Genomic DNA, 21,811 nt, shown 5'->3' with positions numbered 1-21,811 from the left:
CTACTTTGTTTGGATGCCATTAGTGTAGTGAACACACTAGGATATACTGTTAGTTCTACTTTGGATGCCATTAGTGTAGTGAACACACTAGGATATACTGTTAGTTCTACTTTGTTTGGATGCCATTAGTGTAGTGAACACACTAGGATATACTGTTAGTTCTACTTTGGATGCCATTAGTGTAGTGAACACACTAGGATATACTGTTAGTTCTACTTTGTTTGGATGTCTTTAGTGTAGTGAACACACTAGGATATACTGTTAGTTCTACTTTGTTTGGATGCCATTAGTGTAGTGAACACACTAGGATATACTGTTAGTTCTACTTTGTTTGGATGTCTTTAGTGTAGTGAACACACTAGAATATACTGTTAGTTTTACTTTGGATGCCATTAGTGTAGTGAACACACTAGGGTATATTGTTAGTTCTATTTTGTTTGGATGCCATTAGTGTAGTGAACACACTAGAATATACTGTTAGTTCTGCTTTGTTTGGATGCCATTAGTGTAGTGAACACACTAGGATATACTGTTAGTTCTACTTTGTTTGGATGCCATTAGTGTAGTGAACACACTAGGATATACTGTTAGTTTTACTTTGGATGCCATTAGTTTAGTGAACACACTAGGATATACTGTTAGTTCTACTTTGTTTGGATGTCTTTAGTGTAGTGAACACACTAGGATATATTTGTAATTTAGATTTTCGACTATAAAAAGAAAGATGGAGACGAGGAGAGAAGAAGGAGAAAAGGAGGTTTAGCACCACGCACAAAGAACACTCCCAATCGATGTGCTTAGACAGAAGTACATGTATTTTTAAATAATACTTTATATTACTTTTATGTGTAGACATTGCCTGATGAAAACTGCGATATCTGTTCTGTTTTAGAGAGAGCTTAGTCACCTGGCGATCAGTGTTCTCGACTGTCGAGCTTGACGTCGCCAGTTCGAGCCTCTTAGGTTTGTGTCGGAAAAATGGTCATCATGGGATGAGTCATCACATAACCCGCTGCTCTAACCTCTAGGCTACCCGCTGACCCTGCTTTAGCCACTATGTTATCCAGTGCTCTGACCACTAGGATACCCGCTGCTCTAACCTCTAGGCTACCCGCTGACCCTGCTTTAGCCACTATGATATCCAGTGCTCTGACCATTAGGACACCCGCTGCTCTAATCACCAGGATACCAGCTGGTCTAACCATAAATATACCCTCTGCTCTAACCACTGGGATACCCGTTGCTCTAACCACTAGGATACCTGCTGCTCTAACCGATAGGATACCCGTTGACCCTGCTTTAGCCACTAGGATATCCACTGATCTAACCAATAGGATACCCGCTTCCCCTGCTGAAGAATGAATGGGTTGGGTTCTGGCAGAATAAGGACTCGATCATACCTTTTTGTATTTTCTTGCAGACAGTGGATTAGAGTTAAGTCTGGTTACTAGTACACCGGATACCCTGATCGGGTACTCTCCGATGTCTGTAGGACCAGGGCTCCCCTCAGCAGACGCTCCTGCTTGTTGTAAGCTATAGGAGGAAATGGATCAGGTAAAGACATGTATCGGCTGCGTACACTACAAGCGTTGAACATTAAGTGATTACTTGTGTCCGAAGAACTTGCTGTGACGGCCTCCGAAACCAACTGTCGCGTGTCCAACGGTGGGCGGAGAGGTATCAAAGGTCAGGCTGGTTGATGACGTCACACGACAGAGGTTGGCGCCATTGCAGGCTTGGACTATGGCGTAGTAGGGTTTACCTTGCTGGAACTCACGTCGCCAGGTGTATGCTGTGGACAAGGTGACAAACCAACGAATCGCCACTGTCACCACTGTTTCTTTTGACACTCGAAATCTTTTAAAACTGATAGCGAGGAAACGTATAGCTTCATCACTTCTCATTTACCGTGAAAACAATCAGTGTTACATGACTAAGCATCTATGCGCCAGCTAGCAATAGCAAGTGTAAGAATCTGAGACCTACATGTTCGTAATCCCACGTAGACAAAAGACTCGATGTCAGTTTCAAAAGGTTCAGAGCCGAGTCCAACCCTAAAGAAGGCCAGGCCCGATTCTGGGTCATGGAACCCCGACCAATATACCGGGTATTGCCCGATGACTTGGCTGTATGACCGGTGCTCCTGTCAGCAGACAAGCCTGCTATTGACAAAAATCTGTTGCATCTACAGTAACTTGAATTCAAACAATTGCACAAAGTGTGCTCTTGGAAACACAGCTAACCAGAAAAAAGACAAAACAAATTATAAGCGGATGCAAGTGCACAGCTGGTGTCAACAAGCTAATGGCAGACTGCAACAGTGACAATGACAGCAGAGACTTACACTTGATGAATAATAGTGACAGTGACAGCATATACTTACAGCTGATGAGTAACAGCCACAACAGATACTGACACGTGATGAGTGACAGTGACAGTCAGGGCTTCTGCTTACGCAAAAAATTGCGTACAGTGCGCATTAAAAGTTCGGAGGACCCCTTCAATTTTCGTCAATGGGGTCCCCTTCAAATTTGTGTGAAGAACAGGGACCCCTTAAAAATCTGAAGAAGGGGTCCCTGTGACCCCAAAGAATTTAGCCTTAGCAGAAGCCCTGACAGTGACAGTGACAGCGACAGCAGTTACTTACACCTGATGAGTAACAGCCACAACAGATACTGACACGTGATGAGTGACAGTGACAGTGACAGTGACAGCAGATACTTACGCTTGACGAGCGCTCGCTGCTCCACACCATCCCGGGACCCGGAGGAGAACTGTCCACAACGAAGGGTTTTGATGACGTCAGTGTAAACAAGCCGGCTCCATTGGTAGACTATTAGCCACATAGGAGCAGTGTTTGAGGGTTAAAGAGGGTTAACAACGTAGGAACGTGTTTCTAAACTGTCGCAATAATGAGTGAAAGACAGAAGTAGAACCAAAGACGAGAACAGCCTGGAGAACGATGTCGCCTGCAGTGGTGAGGCTCCAGACTGCCATCACTTTATTGTGTGAGACAATAGTCATTTCTCGCCTTCCACCATTACTGAGTTGTTCTCTCCAAAATGTCTGAGTCTGAATCCGACTTCAAAGTTTTGCTGAAAGTATGAGTCCTAACTGTATAATGTGTACACTTATCTAAATATATAAAAAATATATATGACTTTCACAACCAAGGTTCGCATGCAACATTTTACTGTAATCAGCGTAATGTGTAGCTGGCGCCCTCTACCTTGACAAGAATAATGTAGGCGTGACCTCCTGTCAGTGCAGATGTGTTTGTCAGGACGACCGAGTTTCCCTGACAACGCTGAAAGGGAATTACCTCATCGTATGTGTCCTTTGCACTGACACCGACCTGTAAAAAAGAGTAACATTCATATCTGTGACAGAACACAAAGAGTAGCATTTACATGTAATAACTACATCATTTCCACCCTGTCCTCCATACCCGTAACTGACCAATATTTCCACCCTGCCCTCCATACCTGTAACTGACCAATATTTCCACCCTGCCCTCCATACCTGTAACTGACCAATATTTCCACCCTGCCCTCCATACCTGTAACTGACCAATATTTCCAAACTGTCCTCTATACCCGTAACTGACCAATATTTCCACCCTGTCCTCCATACCTGTAACTGACCAATATTTCCACCCTGCCCTCCATACCCGTAACTGACCAATATTTCCACCCTGTCCTCCATACCTGTAACTGACCAATATTTCCACCCTGTCCTCTATACCTGTAACTGACCAATATTTCCACCCTGTCCTCTATACCTGTAACTGACCAATATTTCCACCCTGTCCTCCATACCTGTAACTGACCAATATTTCCACCCTGCCCTCCATACCTGTAACTGACCAATATTTCCACCTGCCCTCCATACCTGTAACTGACCAATATTTCCACCCTGCCCTCCATACCTGTAACTGACCAATATTTCCACCCTGTCCTCCATACCTGTAACTGACCAATATTTCCACCCTGCCCTCCATACCTGTAACTGACCAATATTTCCACCCTGTCCTCTATACCTGTAACTGACCAATATTTCCACCCTGTCCTCCATACCTGTAACTGACCAATATTTCCACCCTGCCCTCCATACCTGTAACTGACCAATATTTCCACCCTGCCCTCCATACCTGTAACTGACCAATATTTCCACCCTGCCCTCCATACCTGTAACTGACCAATATTTCCACCCTGCCCTCCATACCTGTAACTGACCAATATTTCCACCCTGCCCTCTATACCTGTAACTGACCAACATTTCCACCCTGCCCTCCATACACGTGAACCTAGCAACATTTCTCGCCCTTATCCAACTTGTCACTTCCTTCTAAAGGAAAAAAAAGACAGATCACCTCCAGCATTTTAATGCCGCTTTCTTTGTCTTCGATCCCTTCCCAGTGAACGGGTATATTTGCCGCTGAAATAACTTCATTGTCAGTTACCAACCCTACGACCACATGCCCTTCAGTAGGTGGCGAGTTGTCAATGACAAGGACCTCTGACCAAGCCTCTGTCACGTGGCTCCTACTCGATCTTCCGCTGAAAAGCAGCCACATGACAAATGCCGAGATGTTATGTTACATATCATACTATCTGGATATACTATATACTATATACTATATACTATATACTATATACTATATACTATATACTATATACTACATACTATATACTATATACTATCACACATAGACTTTTTTTCACAGTTGCTGGCACTAATTTTATGTGCATTGTATCTCCCAGTCACACCTGTTACAGTCACAATCAAGACACAGTAAGCTGCCAGTCACATCTACTACAGCTCTCATCTAGGCATCATATGTTGCCAGGCATATTTGTCACACTTATTTAATCTATATATTGTATGTTGCCACTCACAGCAACCTTATTAATACCAATAGACAATTTAAACATGGGAAATGTGCTCAGTTACTGTGTATAGAAAGTTCTAGTTACAAGGTAAAGATATGAACAAGTGACACAATCTAAAAAAAAAGAAAGCAAAGCACAATGTTACATCTACACTATTATAAGCACACCCACAGCATCTCACACACCACTGACAATCCATCTGAGGTTGAGCAGCTGGACTACAGGTGTACAGACTATTTCAGGTGTCTGTTGTTTCTACCCACAGGCATGGCATAGTATTTACCTGATCTTAATAATGCAATTCTCTCGTTGTTTGCTGGCCACGTTTAACAATGTGCTCGGTGTTTATAGTCCATTTTAATACAGTTCTAAGTTTGGCATTATATGATGCCAATCACCTATAATTATTTTCATTAAAATCAAAGATTACTGGAGAACATTTACACTAACACTGCTGAGATACTAACACTATTTAGCCTTGTTAAGTAGAGATGTTTCTGCCGGCATTTGCCTGTTCTTTCAGTATTCAGGTATTACCATCACAGTGCATATTACAATGCACAAGATAAAATGAATTTATAATTGTATGGCAGTTCCTTGGAATTATTTCACATTTCAACACCTTAATCGTTTTCACGTCTGACATCCTACCGACTGTATTAATGTTTGAAGAATTCAGCAACTCAACAAGGACTAATTCTTAGTTTACTGCAATGCCACCTTACTATATCTCAAATTGCTACTTGCATATCTTGTTTTTTTAAATGCAGGATTATGAAAGTTTAAAAAAATATCATTTACTTAATGACAGCTCCTGGAAGTTCCCTGATTAATTTTCTTAAATTGTCTGTTATTACTGTTTTACAAATAAAAGAAGTCACCCACTCTTTAGTGGACACAAGTACCACATACTCACTGCAAAATATCTCGAAATAGAACCTGTAAATGCATACTCAGAAACGTATAACTAAAATGTCAAATTTGCAATATGAAAGTTGAACAAGCCTAGCAAAACAATGCGTCTGCTGAAAAGTACTGTTTCATTCCTCGATCACTGCCAACAGACGTGTTCTCAATTAGCAGGACAGATTTCTGTGTTCAGATGTAAAAAGTTCATTTCATTAAAGTAAACATTTCCCAGTATACAGATACTCTTGTAGCCGGACTGGTCAGTTTTTCTCTGAGCCACAAGCAGATCGCACATACATAATTCTGTAGCCGGACTGATTACTTTGAGTTTTTTTAAAAGAGCCGATGGTCTGACCGTAGTGTTTAGTTAGCCTTGTAGTAAAAAAGATGGTCAGTCCTTATACATATATATAAACATTGGTACATTTGTACTGTCCACTGTATATCGGGAGAATAATTCACACAAACAAGTTTCTGAAATAATTTAAATGATTGTAAAAAGTGTTTTATTTATATTACCCGAGATTACTTTTAGTCATGACTGCAGTGGTACATTTCCCATTCTTTATGACGTGAGATACCTGTCTTTTTTTGTCATTTTATTCAATAATTTTTAAGGACTAGAACCAGTGCCAGTAGACGACTGAGATCTGTTTAAAATAAGTTGACATGTCAAACATGGTCGTTTGCAAATACACGTAGCATCGCCGATACTTTGCCTCCATACATCACAAAGAACGGGGCAAGTACCGACTATTGAAGGTGCACTTTAATTGATGAACAATCATTAAGACCAAGTTCACTAGTACTATTAAAAAAAAAAACGATCAAAACCTCAGATGTAAACACTGAGCAACACAAGATGTGGAGGTTGTTCACCAGCAGGGTTATGACCTTCATTTACAAATCACGTGATAGGCAACGTGAAACAGCTCAACACATCTCGTGACTTTGCAAATGTTCTACTCGTTTGCTGCTTTCTTAGGTTTCATTCTCTCACCTATGGTCTACCGGTGTACATTTTCTCTGTCTATGTGTATGTCTGTCTGCTGAAAGCTGTCTGCCGGTGTATCTCTGTTTCCTTGTGCGTCTGTCTACCTTCAGGTATTTTTTACAAACGGCCCACATGCACAGCCCTGCCCACATACACAGCCCTGCCCACATACACAGCCTGCCCACATACACAGCCCTGCCCACATACACAGCCTGCCCACAGACAGCTGCCCACATACACAGACTGCCCACAGACTGCCCGCAGACACAGCCCTGCCCACATACACATCCCTGCCCACATACACAGCCTGCCCACAGACACAGCCCTGCCCACATACAGCCTGCCCACATACACAGCCTGCCCACATACACAGCCTGCCCACATACACAGCCTGCCCACAGACACAGCCTGCCCACAGCCTGCCCACATACACAGCCCTGCCCACAGACACAGCCTGCCCACATACACAGCCTGCCCACATACACAGCCTGCCCACAGACACAGCCCTGCCCACATACACAGCCTGCCCACAGACACAGCCCTGCCCACATACACAGCCTGCCCACATACACAGCCTGCCCATAGACACAGCCTGCCCACATACACAGCCCTGCCCACAGACACAGCCTGCCCACATACACAGCCTGCCCACATACTCAGCCTGCCCATAGACACAGCCCTGCCCACATACACAGCCTGCCCACATACTCAGCCTGCCCACAGACAGCCTGCCCACAGACACAGCCCTGCCCACATACACAGCCTGCCCACATACACAGCCTGCCCACAGACACAGCCCTGCCCACAGACACAGCCTGCCCACATACTCAGCCTGCCCACAGACACAGCCCTGCCCACAGACACAGCCCTGCCCACATACACAGCCCTGCCCACATACACAGACTGCCCACATACACAGCCCTGCCCACATACTCAGTCTGCCCACAGACACAGCCCTGCCCACAGACACAGCCCTGCCCACATACACAGACTGCCCACATACACAGCCTGCCCACAGTCTGCCCACACAGCCCTGCCCACAGACACAGCCCTGCCCACATACGCAAGTAACGATGGCTGTTTCAGCTTCCTGGCAGGGTTTTACCTTTCACTGTTGCAATGCAGGTAGTTCCAGAAGGAATGTTGAGATCTTGAAATTTCCAGGCTATTCGAAGTCCAGTTTGAACAAACGGGGTAATATCTTCACCCCCGGGATAGCTTCCTAGCGAGACAGAGGCAACGAGAGCAGATCGTTAAGATTTTAAAAATTGAAAATAAAAAGAGAGAAAATAAAGCCAGTGTTCATCGTCTTAATAACATAAAACTGTTCGTTGAAGTGATCAGTCTAGTGCAACAGTCTTTGAAAGGCTGACGATAAAAAAAACAGAAACTTGTGTAGGGGTATGTTATGGTGAAACACAGCAGGTCAGGGTTACATTATGTTAAACACATCAGATCAGGGTTACATTATGTTAGACATATCGGATCAACATACAGAACCATTTTATGTAAACAATTACAAGCCGTAGTGAAGAAAATGAGAGTGTTAGAGGGGAAGTTCATGAAGAAAAAGATTCTTACCAAGGGCTACGGAGAAATTCATGGTGGCGTCATCAGGGAGAGTCAGGATTTCTTTTTCTACGTCAGAAAATCCAGACCACGTGACCATCAGGCGGCCATTGTCCGAGAGAAATCCAGATTCGACATTAGCAATAGTCACCGAACCTCTGGTAGGCGGGGAGTCATCGATGACGACACCATCTCCACAGACCTCGGTCTCCACTCGATGTCTGTCGTCAGTGACCTCCCTTGACGCCACCATGGCGCAGACGAAGTACAGCGTTCCATCTTGTAGGCCAGCGCCCTCTCGTGGGAACAAAATCTTGCCGTCGTTCGATCGTCCAGACGTCACGCAGTTCGGGTCATTGGCACAGTTGCCTCCAGGTGGCGCGCGATTCTTCCTCATTAGAAACCACGTGACGTTTCTGTTCAAGCTGTTGGTCAGGAAAGCGGAAATGGTGATGTCACTTCTAGCAAAATCCATGTCCAGATCGTACAGATCGTCTAGCTTGCTTCCCAACTCCTGGCTGTGTAATAAGTCATCGATGTTGGCTTTGACCAGCTCGTCTTGGGGAAGCTCGATGACATGGAACTGGCCGTCTCCTGGCGAGTTGGCAGGGCGTGGTACTTTGTGACAAACTGGAGCCTCAGACCTCCAGGGAAAGGCCAGCTGTACACAGACGAACACTGTACCCCTCTCGATCCCGATGTCGTGCAGCCGGCTGTTCACCTGCCATAATACAAATATTGTTACTGATAAAGTATTGGTCACTGCAAATGATGACATATTATGTTTTCCCTAGCTTTATTAAACAATGTCTTTAAAAACAGACAATACACAGCATTTTGGATTTCGACCACAACAGAACCGACGTTTTGAGTGAAAACTTATGCTCACCCTTATGTCAGAACAGCTGAGTGCTGTTTGCACCTGGGGTCCTGCAATCAGTGTCAAACTGCGTGGGTCTCTGGCTAGAGACCAGGTGAACACACAGGTGTGGCCTGATGTTCCAAGGTCAATGGTGGATTCCACGTGAGCGTTAAATGTGATCTCCATCTCCTGGTCACTCTTCTCCATGGTGATGTTGTCTATAAGCAATGGGAACGTTTTCATCGCGCTGAAAGACTGTGAAGAAACGGCAGGTAAACAGGTGAGATCAAAGCATGGCCTGACGCTGGCCGAGTACAGGTGACCGGGTAGTAGGCGGAGGCCGCGGAATGTGACGTCACTCTCACTCGCCGTCACATCGAGAGAGGTGACACGACACAGGACCCTGACATCCTTTTCCTTCTTGACCGCACGCGCCATGCAGCTCTCGTCCACAAGGTCGACCTGCAGACGTTTGGTCAGCGTCCTCCATTGGCCGGTCATCTCCCAAGTGACCGTGACGTCACTGATGGTCGCTGGCAGAACAGGTGTGTCCTTCACACAGTTCATGACCTTGACCGTCGTGTTGCTAGACACAGCTCTGGGTAAAGCAGCTGTCAAAGTGCTTGACTGTACAGCTAGTTGGTAGCCTGTAAGTGTTGTCTGCAACAAAGCGGCGCCTCTAAATACGACGTCCTCAAGAAATGGTTGAAACTGAACAAAAATTATGTCCCCCGGCATAACAGCCTCTCTTTCGCCCAGTGTCATCATAGTGTTGTTGACAGTTGGCGCAAGAACAAGTGATTTGAAAACGTCATTAAGCCCGCACCCCTTTCCGCTAAAGACCATCAGATGATTGTTCTGGTCGTGCATTGGAACGACAATAAAGCCATCTGAAGAAAATACATTCGTCCCTACTGTGTTTGTTGCCATGACGACGGAAAACAGTTTGGTGTAGACAGGAAGTGAGCTCGTATTCAAACAGAAGACGTCTTGGACCGTGACGCGGGAAAATGAAGCAATATTGTCCGTGTCAGGTCGTGTTCCTATGCCCACCTTAAACGACAGTTTATCGTCGGAATTGAATCCCTCCCACGCCGCACACACAAGGCTTCTTTGTACAACAACGTCCACGTCTTCTGGTAGGTAGCAGGCGTGATCATCATCGCTGTCATCGTCTTCTGTTATCAACATCTTTGATATAATTCTACCTGAGAGAGGCGCAGTAGTTGAATCTGATCTTAATAGCGACGCTGATGTAGGAGTTGATTCTGATGTGGATGTTGCTGCAGCAAGAGCACACCTCGTGACGTCAAGCACCACGGCGCCTGCTGGTGGAAGGTGGTCGGGAAGGCGTACTGATGACGTGTTGACGGTGGTCATGTGACCAGCAGCGTTAGTCACATGAAGCTGGAAAAAGAAGTGGAGACCACGAATTGTGTCATGGCTGTATAGTTCTGACACCGGGTAGCGTATGCACCCTGTCACGTTCTCTGTGCTACAGTAGTCCCACTGCGGCAGGGTGAGGAAGGGGGTCACGAACCCACCATCATATCCTGCAGACATATTTGACTCAAGTCACGGTCTGAAGTTACAGTTCTTATCCCCCGTAATACCCTGCATTTATAACTGACAAGTCTTGATCTTAGCTCAGATAGGTAACATATTAGCGTATCGTTACTCGCTAGGCTAGCATCACTTAGAGTTGTGTGGTTAGCGTAAAATGTCGCAAGACTTGGAGTAAACAGTCCGCTCGTCATTTCGGCTTTTGTTGTTTATTGGTAAAATGCACTCTTTACACGATTATTGTTGCTGTTGTTGTTGTTGCTGTTGTTACTACTACCACCGCCACTACTACTACAACACTACTACTACACACCAACACGGAATGTGTAGCTGAAGTTTGTTCCTTTGGGTTGCTCGGGGTCTGTGAAGACGCCCCGGGTCCAGGATGCCACCAGGTGGCCATTCTCCACGAAGGCAGTCAGAGGCTGGGTGACCTCAGGCGGTGTGACGTCAATGATGAGTGGTCCAATGGTCAGCTGCCTTTCAAGACCGGCTTTGCTGAGTGCGCGCAGGAAGAGGTAGAAGATATCGCCGTGACCCAGACCAGTGTGGGTCACATGGAAGACCTGCCTTCCGTGTGTTGGTGTCAGGGGCTGCAGGTCTGGTGCTGAGGCTGTGGACCTGTCTCGACCTAGACCAACCTGTGGGAAGCAAGCAGGCTATATCATGTATTCCCGTTCATTGCCTACAACTAGGGAGACCATGTGCTGAGTTTGTGAACCTGTCCCGATCTACACCGACCTGAGTGCAGAAACGCTTGACAGATGGCGCTGTAGTTTTCTTTAAGTCTGTCTTCCGTCTTGATCTAATGACCTGTCAACCGTTGGCTTTGACTTTAATGACCAGTAAGCCTGCACAGACCGTGGAGTCTACTTTACTGTGATACATGGATGTTTTGTGGTAAGGCTGGTCTGTGATTGTAACGGTCTAGATCAGTGAATGGGGGTGGGTGGGTGGGACATATTTGTGTGGCCTCGTCATACTAACTTTACAGCTACTTTTCGAAATAGAATTCTCATTTCATTTAATGGACTACATGCCGACCGTATTTGTGCTGGTGGCATTCGCCTTGAACAAACGGATCTTTGTCTTGGACACAATGAGTTGTGGACTATTTTCAGTGCGCCACGCCACCAAGTGATTGGCGGTAAGCAAACATCGTGTTTTCACTGTGGTAAGCGTCACAATGGGCGGCCCGGTGGTGCAACGGTTAGGACTGTTAGCGCCTGTCACCAATACAGTGAAGGTTGGCTGCCCTGAGTTCATTTCTCGTCTCGGGCATGCTGTTCTTTCTCTGCACGTGGCATCTGTTTACAGAGCTGGCTGCCCTCCGCCAAGGACGGTCCCAAGCCCGGCTGAGAAAGGAGGAGGGTTGGGCGTGGGGCCAGCACCCCCACCCCGTAAAAACAAATCCTTGCTACCAAAACATCGACAACAGTTAAGGCTGTAGTCGATGGCCTATGCCACAGGAGGGGCGAAGGGCCTAAAAAAAAAAAGCGTCACAATCCAACATCCAAGTGTATCCGTGAGATGAGACAGTCGTTGAGAGAGAGAGAAGGGGGGCAACCTTGTGGGGCCCCTGTACTGATTACATGATACTGGATAGGCGACTATTGACTCTCTTGGGGTCGGTGCAAGAGAAAGTCAGGGATGCAGAAGCAGTTTGGGTGGGGTGGGGGGAGCAAGAGCTAAGATCTGATCAAGGAATTTCATTTATGCCCTGCAGGGATTACTTCAAATTATTTTAACTTCATGGGAGTGCAGTGCTATCAGTGGCGGACTGGCCAGTCGGGTATTTGGGTAATGCCGGGTGGGCCGGTGGGCCTATTTTCTAGAGAATAATATTCTAGGCCTGTTTTAGTAAGAAGGGCCGCTCTGTAAATAATGTCCGGGCCGCTTTAAAGCTCCGGTCCGACCCTGACTGCTATTTACAGGATAACTCTACAAATGTGGTACAAGTATTACAGAGATTTTTCTTGCATTTTTATTATTTGAAGATGTGAATGCCAAGATGTAAATCAGTTTTAGTTTCAGGAAGACAGTGTTGTCATCTATCATGTTCTAGTCTATACATTTCGGCAAAGCGTACTCTATTCAAAAGTCAAGCGAGAAGTAGGCTTCGATGTTACTGCACAAATTTCTGACAAGATATAACAAATAATTTGTCATCAGAAAGGCCAGTGTTTATAAAAAAAATTAAATCACCATCCCTTCCTGCTCTGCTTCAATTTATTTTATACTCTTGTGACATCTTTTCTCGACCAAAGAGACTTCGAGTTTTCCTTTTGTACAACACTGTGTCTTGATTTGTCATTAGTAACCTTTACGTGTTTTGAATACTGTTCCACAAAAGTGTTTGTCTCGACTTACTCAGTAATCTCCTCACTTACTCGGTACCCTTCCTTCCAACCTACCCAGTGCCATCCTCACTTACCCAGTACTCCTCCATCTCACTCTCCTCGTCTTCCCCAGACCACTGCACCCGCAAGTTGTCGGAAGGCAGCATCACGTATTCATCTTGGGTCATTTCCGGAAGCTGTCGGCATAACGCCTCAGACACGTCTTTCTCGATTATCTGCCCTGACGTCACCGGAAGATGAGTGATTTGTACAGAAGACGAGTTGCACACCCGGGTACACGCTGCAGTCGGAGACAGTCTGACGCAAGTGAGGTTAGAGTTGATGAGCCAGGGTTGTCCGGACTGTGTGCACGTGATCGCCCGCCTGACACGAGCGCCAGCAACTGTGACGTTGTGTAAGTGTGGGGGCGTGGTGTCAAAGGTGATTCCATCTGAACACCCCACTGATGACGGGGACATGGCGCCATTGTAAGCCACCACACTGACGTAATAGTGACCTGTCATAAAACACTACACTGACGTAATAGTGACCTGTCATAAAACACTACACTGACGTAATAATGACCTGTGATAGAACACTACACTGACGTAATAGTGACCTGTCATAAAACACTACACTGACGTAATAATGACCTGTGATAGAACACTACACTGACGTATAGTGACATAGAACACTACACTGACTAATAGTGACCTGTGATAAAACACTACACTGACGTAATAGTGACCTGTGATAAAACACTACACTGACGTAATAATGACCTGTCATAAAACACTACACTGACGTAATAGTGACCTGTGATAGAACACTACACTGACGTAATAGTGACCTGTCATAAAACACTACACTGACGTAATAATGACCTGTCATAAAACACCACACTGACGTAATAATGACCTGTGATAGAACACTACACTGACGTAATAGTGACCTGTCATAAAACACTACACTGACGTAATAATGACCTGTCATAAAACACTACACTGACGTAATAGTGACCTGTCATAAAACACCACACTGACGTAATAGTCACCTGTGATAAAACACAACACTGACGTAATAATGACCTGTGATAAAACACTACACTGACGTAATAGTGACCTGTGATAAAACACTACACTGACGTAATAGTGACCTGTCATAAAACACTACACTGACGTAATAGTGACCTGTCATAAAACACTACACTGACGTAATAGTTACCTGTCATAAAACACTACACTGACGTAATAGTGACCTGTGATAAAACACTACACTGACGTAATAGTGACCTGTGATAAAACACTACACTGACGTAATAGTGACCTGTCATAAAACACTACAATGACGTAATAGTGACCTGTGATAAAACACTACACTGACGTAATAGTGACCTGTCATAAAACACTACACTGACGTAATAGTGACCTGTGATAAAACACTACACTGACGTAATAGTGACCTGTCATAAAACACTACAATGACGTAATAGTGACCTGTCATAAAACTTTACACTGACGTAATAGTGACCTGTTATAAAACACCACACTGACGTAATAGTGACCTGTCATAAAACACTACAATGACGTAATAGTGACCTGTGATAAAACACTACACTGACGTAATAGTGACCTGTGATAAAACACTACACTGACGTAATAGTGACCTGTGATAAAACACTACACTGACGTAGTAGTGACCTGTCATAAAACACTACACTGACGTAATAGTGACCTGTGATAAAACACTACACTGACGTAATAATGACCTGTCATAAAACACTACACTGACGTAATAGTGACCTGTGATAAAACACTACACTGACGTAATAGTGACCTGTGATAAAACACTACACTGACGTAATAGTGACCTGTGATAAAACACTACACTGACGTAATAGTGACCTGTCATAAAACACTACACTGACGTAATAGTGACCTGTCATAAAACACTACACTGACGTAATAGTGACCTGTCATAAAACACTACACTGACGTAATAGTGACCTGTCATAAAACACTACACTGACGTAATAGTGACCTGTCATAAAACACTACACTGACGTAATAGTGACCTGTGATAAAACACTACACTGACGTAATAGTGACCTGTGATAAAACACTACACTGACGTAGTAGTGACCTGTCATAAAACACTACACTGACGTAATAGTGACCTGTGATAAAACACTACACTGACGTAATAATGACTTGTGTTAGATACCTCACTGACGTAATAATGACTTGTGTAAGATACCTCACTGACGTAATAATGACTTGAGTAAGATACCTCACTGACGTAATAATGACTTGTGTTAGATACCTCACTGACGTAATAATGACTTGTGTAAGATACCTCACTGACGTAATAATGACTTGTGTAAGATACCACACGGACGTAATAATGACTTGTGTTATGCTGATGTAATAATGACCTGGTATAATACTCAACGTTGCTAAGGCAATTGCTGTGTCGTTATTAATGTTCGGATGGACGTCTGACTGACAGACACTCGTTCACTTCATCCATCACAAACGCAAACACATTTCACGCACAAACACGTAGTATGTACCTTCGTGGGGAAACGTCAAGGTGGCCATGTCGCCCTTTCGAATGTACGTGGCATTGTGGGCCATCTCTTTGTCTTCCTGCGGGAAACATTGCCGAGACAAAGTCACACGGTACAGGACAACGCCGCTCTCGGGGTCTTGGAAACCATGCCAACGCACGTGCAGGGTGCGGCTGCTGGTAAAGTCCACGTCCCCCTTCTCGTTCTCACTAAGCCCCTCCCATACCACTCCCACTGTGGGCGGAGTAGCATCAACAAGAATGTCAATCTTTTTGAGGGCGTGAAGACCTGCGTTGTTAGTGGCCTTGACCGTGATGAAATATTCTCGATGATGGAGCCCTTCGTGGGTGTGGTTCTTCGTCAGGCTGTTGAAGGTGATGACATAGTCATCGATCTCACACACACCGACGACTGGGCAGTAGCAGCTGGCGTTGGTGGTGGTGCAGTCCATCTGATGAATTATTTAAGGCGTTCAGTCTCTCACACACGTATATCTAACCAAAGTAGTATATCTACTAATACAAACCAACCACGTAACCTATATCTCTACCATAGAGCACAGTATAGCTTACAAGTTGATCTCTGCTGCTAGGTGGGTTTTTGGTTGATGATTATTATATTTTAGACACCACCTCAAAATATCGAGACGGCCGATTGAAAATAAAGTTCATTAGGAGTACCGTGACGAGTGAACATGTGTGCGCGAGAGATTTGTGAGAACTATTATGAGCGAGATGTGTATGAGAGATAAGTGTGAGAGATTGTGAGAGAGATGTGTGTGAGAGATGTGTATGAGAGATTTGTGAGAAATATTATGAGAGAGATGTGTATGAGAGATAAGTGTGAGAGATTGTGAGAGAGATGTGTGTGAGAGATCTGTATGAGAGATTTGTGAGAAATATTATGAGAGAGATGTGTATGAGAGATTTGTGAGAAATACTATGAGAGAGATGTGTATGAGAGATTTGTGTGAGCGATTGTGAGAGAGATGTGTGTGAGAGATTTGTGAGAAATATTATGAGCGAGATGTGTATGAGAGATAAGTGTGAGAGATTGTGAGAGAGATATGTGTGAGAGATTGTGAGAGAGATGTGTATGAGAGATTGTGAGAGAGTTATGTGTGAGAGATTGTGAGAGAGATATGTGTGAGAGATGTGTGTGAGAGATTGTGAGAGAAATGTGTGTGAGAGATGTGTTGGAGATACTATGAGCGAGATGTGTATGAGAGATTAGTGTGAGAGATTGTGAGATGTGTGTGGCTTATGGGTACGAGAGAGATTTATGAGAGATATCTATAAGAGAGATGTGTGTTAGAGATGTGTATGGACGAGAATGTGCTAGATGTGTTTGAGAGATGTTTGTGAGAGATGTGCGATAGAAATGTGTGTATAAAATGTGTAAGAGATGTGTATGACAGATATAAAAGAGAGATGTGTGTGAGGGATGTGTACTTTTTATCATTGTTGCTCTGAGGAAAACATTAGACAAATAAAACTATAATTTTTGGAAAGCAGAAAACTTGAACTTTTCAATAAAAGAAACGAAAATCGCCTTCCCCGTGCTCCCGACAGAGCCACGATCGTGGCCCTTGGTGCTAAGAGGGCGAAGAGGCCACCTTGTATAATTATATACTTGAATTGTGAAGCTAGAATGCAGTGTATAACTATAGAATTATTTTATTGAGTTGATTATATAAAAAGTGTATACACAACAGAAATAAAATACTTTAGTTTTAACGATTTTTTCCTTAGTTTTAAAAAGATTTGCATAGCTAAAAAATGTATTGAATAATTATGAAATTAATCGTATAGCTAGAGATAGAAAACTATAAAATTCTTGTATGGAGAGGTGAGTTTGAGACTTTTTTGACTTCTCTCTATTAAAATAAAAAAGATTAATGACAGAGAATTTCTTCAATAGCAATGAATTTTGGTTGTTTACGATGACTTCCTGACTTCTGCTAGAGAGAAAGGAAGTGAGGAGTTGGGTGTACCGGGTATATATGTTTGTATAATTCTAAGCTTTTATTATTATTGTTATAATATATATTATATTTCACTCGGTGACCGTCTGCCTTCTGTTGAGTGTATATGTTTGTATAATGCTAGGTTTTACAATACTATTAGATGTAACAAAATATGTTTTGTGTATTCTACCAGCTTCGTAAATTAAGAGAAGTCCTTGTCATTGCCATTGGTTCGGGTTTCTGCGTATCGGCTGTCTTGTGTCTAAGGCTTGTTTGTTTTTATCTTCCTATGACATAGCTCATCAACAATATAGAATATTTTATTATTCGGAATGCCTTGTCTTTTCCAGGATCTGCTAGTCTTCCAATGGATAAAGCTAGATTAACTCAATGCGGACGTAAGAGCTAGAGGCAGTTTTACACACTGGTACGCATGATTTTTAACGTTTTTCAAAAAATTATAAAAAAGAAACTATAACAGCTAGAAGAATAATTCAAATTGATAATGGTAGATCAAAATAGGTAAAATAGGATCTTTGAAAACCAAAAAGAAATGCACACACATTGTTCTTGTCCTTAGAAATTCGCAAATTATGCCAGAATTCCGAGATCCGAGATCTAGACGCACATTTCACCTACATCGTCTCGCCATTTTTTTTTTAAGAAGGGTTACTCTGGAAAATTGACGATAGTTCAGTCAAAACAGAGTACCATCCCTTTACAAGGGAAGTAACTGTGTTCAGAAATGCACAAGCTATCGTAACTAAGCGATTTCTTTACGAAAAAAAGCGCTGTAAACGCCCAAAAAAAAAAAAAAAAAAAAAAATGTAAAAACGCGGCGGTTATTTTCGACCGCCGGTCCGACTAAGAATCTGCGCGGGGGCGTACAAAAATAACCGCCGTGTCTGTATTGAGTTAAATTATTGCTTTCCTTTTCGGCTGCATGAAGTAGCGAATCACCACACAATATTCTTCACACAGAAGAAACTGAACCTTGCTCACCTCATTACTCAGTCTCTGAACTCTATAGCTCCAGTACCAGGTCATCAGCAAGGTCACTGGTACCCAGCCTCCACTCCACCCTGTTCAGCCACTGTGGGTGTCTGCCGCATGCACTCGGAGCTTCATGGTGGAGAGGTCAGTGGAGTTGTGCACGTACAGCACGTCTTGGCCTAGTTGATCCTGAAGTCCCAGCAGGCTGACTATAGGGCCTGTGTGGTCGATGCTGACTTGCACGCTGTCTTCCTGTGTGAAGGAGTCACATCGTCTTCCTATATTTTCTTTCTTTGCACAATAGTAATTTGTCTTTCTTTGCACACTAGTAATTTGTCTTTCTTTGCAAACCAGTAATTTGTCGTTCTTTGCACACTAGTAATTTGTCGTTCTTTGCACACTAGTAATTTGTTTTTCTTTGCAAACCAGTAATTTGTCTTTCTTTGCAAACCAGTAATTTGTCGTTCTTCGCACACTAGTAATTTGTCTTTCTTTGCAAACCAGTAATTTGTCGTTCTTTGCACACTAGTAATTTGTCGTTCTTTGCAAACTAGTAATTTGTTTTTCTTTGCAAACCAGTAATTTGTCTTTATTTGCAAACCAGTAATTTGTCTTTCTTTGCAAACCAGTAATTTATCTTTCTTTGCAAACCAGTAATTTGTCTTTCTTTGCACACTAGTAATTTGTCTTTCTTTGCAACCCAGTAATTTGTCTTTGCAAACTAGTAATTTGTCTTTGCAAACTAGTAATTTGTCTTTCGTTGCAAACTAGTAATTTGTCTTTCTTTGCAAACCAGTAATTTGTCTTTCTTTGCAACCCAGTAATTTGTCTTTGCAAACTAGTAATTTGTCTTTCTTTGCAAACTAGTAATTTGTCTTTCTTTGCAAACCAGTAATTTGTCTTTCTTTGCAAACCAGTAATTTGTCGTTCTTTGCACACTAGTAATTTGTCTTTTTCTGTGAAATAGTCATTTGGAAATTAATTTGAATCAAAGCACTTGCTGTAGAAAGACTGTAGATATTATTTCCAGTTGTCTGTTTTCAGACTAGCTAGATTGTGCAACGAAGTTCGCTTAGAAAGGGTGTACTAGGCTGACCCAGCTAGCCCTTGTCTAACGCCAGCCACAAGGGTGTTCCACATGATTCCTGGAGCGACATCCTGACCTGGTGTAACATTGTAAAACATTGTCACTTACTTTAGAATTATTCATGATGTCAACAGCCCGGATCCAGATAACGTACGTCTGACCGTCCAACAGTGGCTGACTCAGGCAGATGCTTTCGGAATGGAAGTCAGTCACCTTGATTGGTGATGACCTTGACCCTCCGTCTACACTCCACATGACCTTGCGAGATGAATTGCAGAAGGAAATGAAATGAAAGTCGTCTGAATTTTTTTTACTTTGTTGTGCTTCTTCTGTTTGTCAAGCAAACAATAATACATTTGCTTCATAGAAGCTAATCTATACAAAGATTATATATATATATCTGCACTGTGTGCAAAATTTATTTACATCTGTACAGCAGTAAATACAAACTAGCAAACTATACTGTTGGAACTAATTACATATTGTCAGGAGATAACTAGGTGTTTTATATATATTGTGTATGTGTGTGTGGGTGCGTGTATATGTGCAAATTGTATTTAGATATACATCTGTACAGAGATAAATATAAACTAACAAACTGCAAATTATGTCCAAATAGTGTTGGAGCTACAGTCTGTCATAACTAGGAGTAGAACTATAATGTTTGTGTCACATTTCTGCCTCTCACACGGGTCGAGCGAACACACAGTCAAATGAACGTGCAGACGCTAGGAACGGGTGGCAAGTTAGGGGTGTTACTTCGCGGAGCACAGCAGTCGTCGCATTTCGGCGCAGTGCCGTTGGGGTTCAAGGGGTGAAGGAGGACTCGCTGCCGTCATTTCAGGGAGACAGGTCAGAGGCTCCGAACCACGTTGACTGTTACGCAGTAACTTCAAGGCTGATGTACCTGGGGTGGACACAATAACTTGCCACTTTATTGCAGCCGTCGTTGACGTTGGTAGTGCATAAGAAGCTCGACTCTTGCGTCCGTAGCTCTACATCTACGAGTGAGGTCGAAGGTGGGGTGGGGTACGGTGGGCAGTAGTAAGCGAGAATAACCACCTCGCCATCATGTATGCGTTAGGTAGTGATTGATCGTAGCTAGTTAAGAGAATGTTTTGAGGTAGTGTGTGTATTCTTGACCAATCGCGAATAACGAGGATTCCGAAAAAAACTGTTGCTAAGGCGCGCGGTAGTGTAACTTTCCGCCACCACTGCTGTGAAAGGTCCTCGGTTCAATGTATGTTGACACCTATTAGCAAGGCCAGCCATCGGCGGGTTTTCTCCGGGTACTTCAGTTTCCTGCCTCCCTCTCCCTCTGTAGTGCGAAATCACTTACAAGTGGAAGCACTTTCTGGCCAAAGCAATCAACCCGAACCAACCAAAGCAGGTGCTCTGAAGGTTAATGTTGTAAAGAGACTGGCCAGGCTGCTAAATATTGGTCTTGGAATCATGACTACTTCATCACAACATACCTAGAGGTACGCAGGCCCGCCTGTGCAACACAATGTGAACGCTCATGGCGCTGAGGCTGGTGGACAAGTGTTGTGTCTCCTCATCAGGCTTTGTTCTAGACAGCAGGGTATGGGAGAGACACGTGGTGATGCAGGGAAAGTGTTTCGGGTCTCAGTGCACGTGTGACGGCAACTATGATCGACGAGGAACACCAGAGGGCCTTGGGCGTGGCCAAAACATTGGTGTGTAAAGTCAGGTGGCGAGTGAGTTCAGCACGAGTGTTAAGTGCAGCGTGCGGTAATTAAGGGTAGGCAGTGAGTCACATGTGATCTGAATTAGCAACAGGAATAATAATAGTAACTCTAGCAAGTTAGTCATTTGGAATCATTTGATTCACATTCGATGCCAAATATTGTAAAGATCTCTAGCTATTAGTAGTTTATTTCGCTATATACAAAGCAACTTAATTGCGTTGGGTTTGGTTAGTGGGGATTAGGCTTGGGGCTAGCAGACAATTGTGTTATAAGCAGCAATTTAGTGTAGGTGTATTTGCTTACACACTCATGTCGGCGCAGGTGGCAGAGACTTTGAGAGTGTGATTAGCTCCAGGCTA

The 21,811-nt window shown here is 43.7% G+C and overlaps 1 protein-coding gene across 1 annotated transcript in view; it reads right to left on the bottom strand.

The window, feature by feature from the left end:
• Positions 1 to 21,811, bottom strand: part of LOC112567512 — a 44,754-nt gene that overhangs the window by 7,326 nt on the left and 15,617 nt on the right. The window contains 15 exon segments of the mRNA XM_025244206.1: positions 1,609 to 1,792; positions 1,987 to 2,143; positions 2,726 to 2,833; positions 3,230 to 3,355; positions 4,373 to 4,537; positions 4,540 to 4,559; positions 7,901 to 8,017; positions 8,377 to 9,085; positions 9,254 to 10,779; positions 11,103 to 11,430; positions 13,224 to 13,645; positions 15,701 to 16,148; positions 18,666 to 18,721; positions 18,758 to 18,908; positions 19,852 to 20,001. Of these exon segments, the coding sequence (XP_025099991.1) occupies positions 1,609 to 1,792; positions 1,987 to 2,143; positions 2,726 to 2,833; positions 3,230 to 3,355; positions 4,373 to 4,537; positions 4,540 to 4,559; positions 7,901 to 8,017; positions 8,377 to 9,085; positions 9,254 to 10,779; positions 11,103 to 11,430; positions 13,224 to 13,645; positions 15,701 to 16,148; positions 18,666 to 18,721; positions 18,758 to 18,908; positions 19,852 to 20,001 (4,667 nt within the window).

The sequence above is a fragment of the Pomacea canaliculata genome, linkage group LG7 (genome assembly GCF_003073045.1).
Source record: "Pomacea canaliculata isolate SZHN2017 linkage group LG7, ASM307304v1, whole genome shotgun sequence".
Classification (NCBI taxonomy): domain Eukaryota; kingdom Metazoa; phylum Mollusca; class Gastropoda; order Architaenioglossa; family Ampullariidae; genus Pomacea; species Pomacea canaliculata.
The sequence above is the reverse complement of the archived record's forward strand: the minus strand, read 5'-3'. Positions and strand labels throughout refer to the sequence as shown.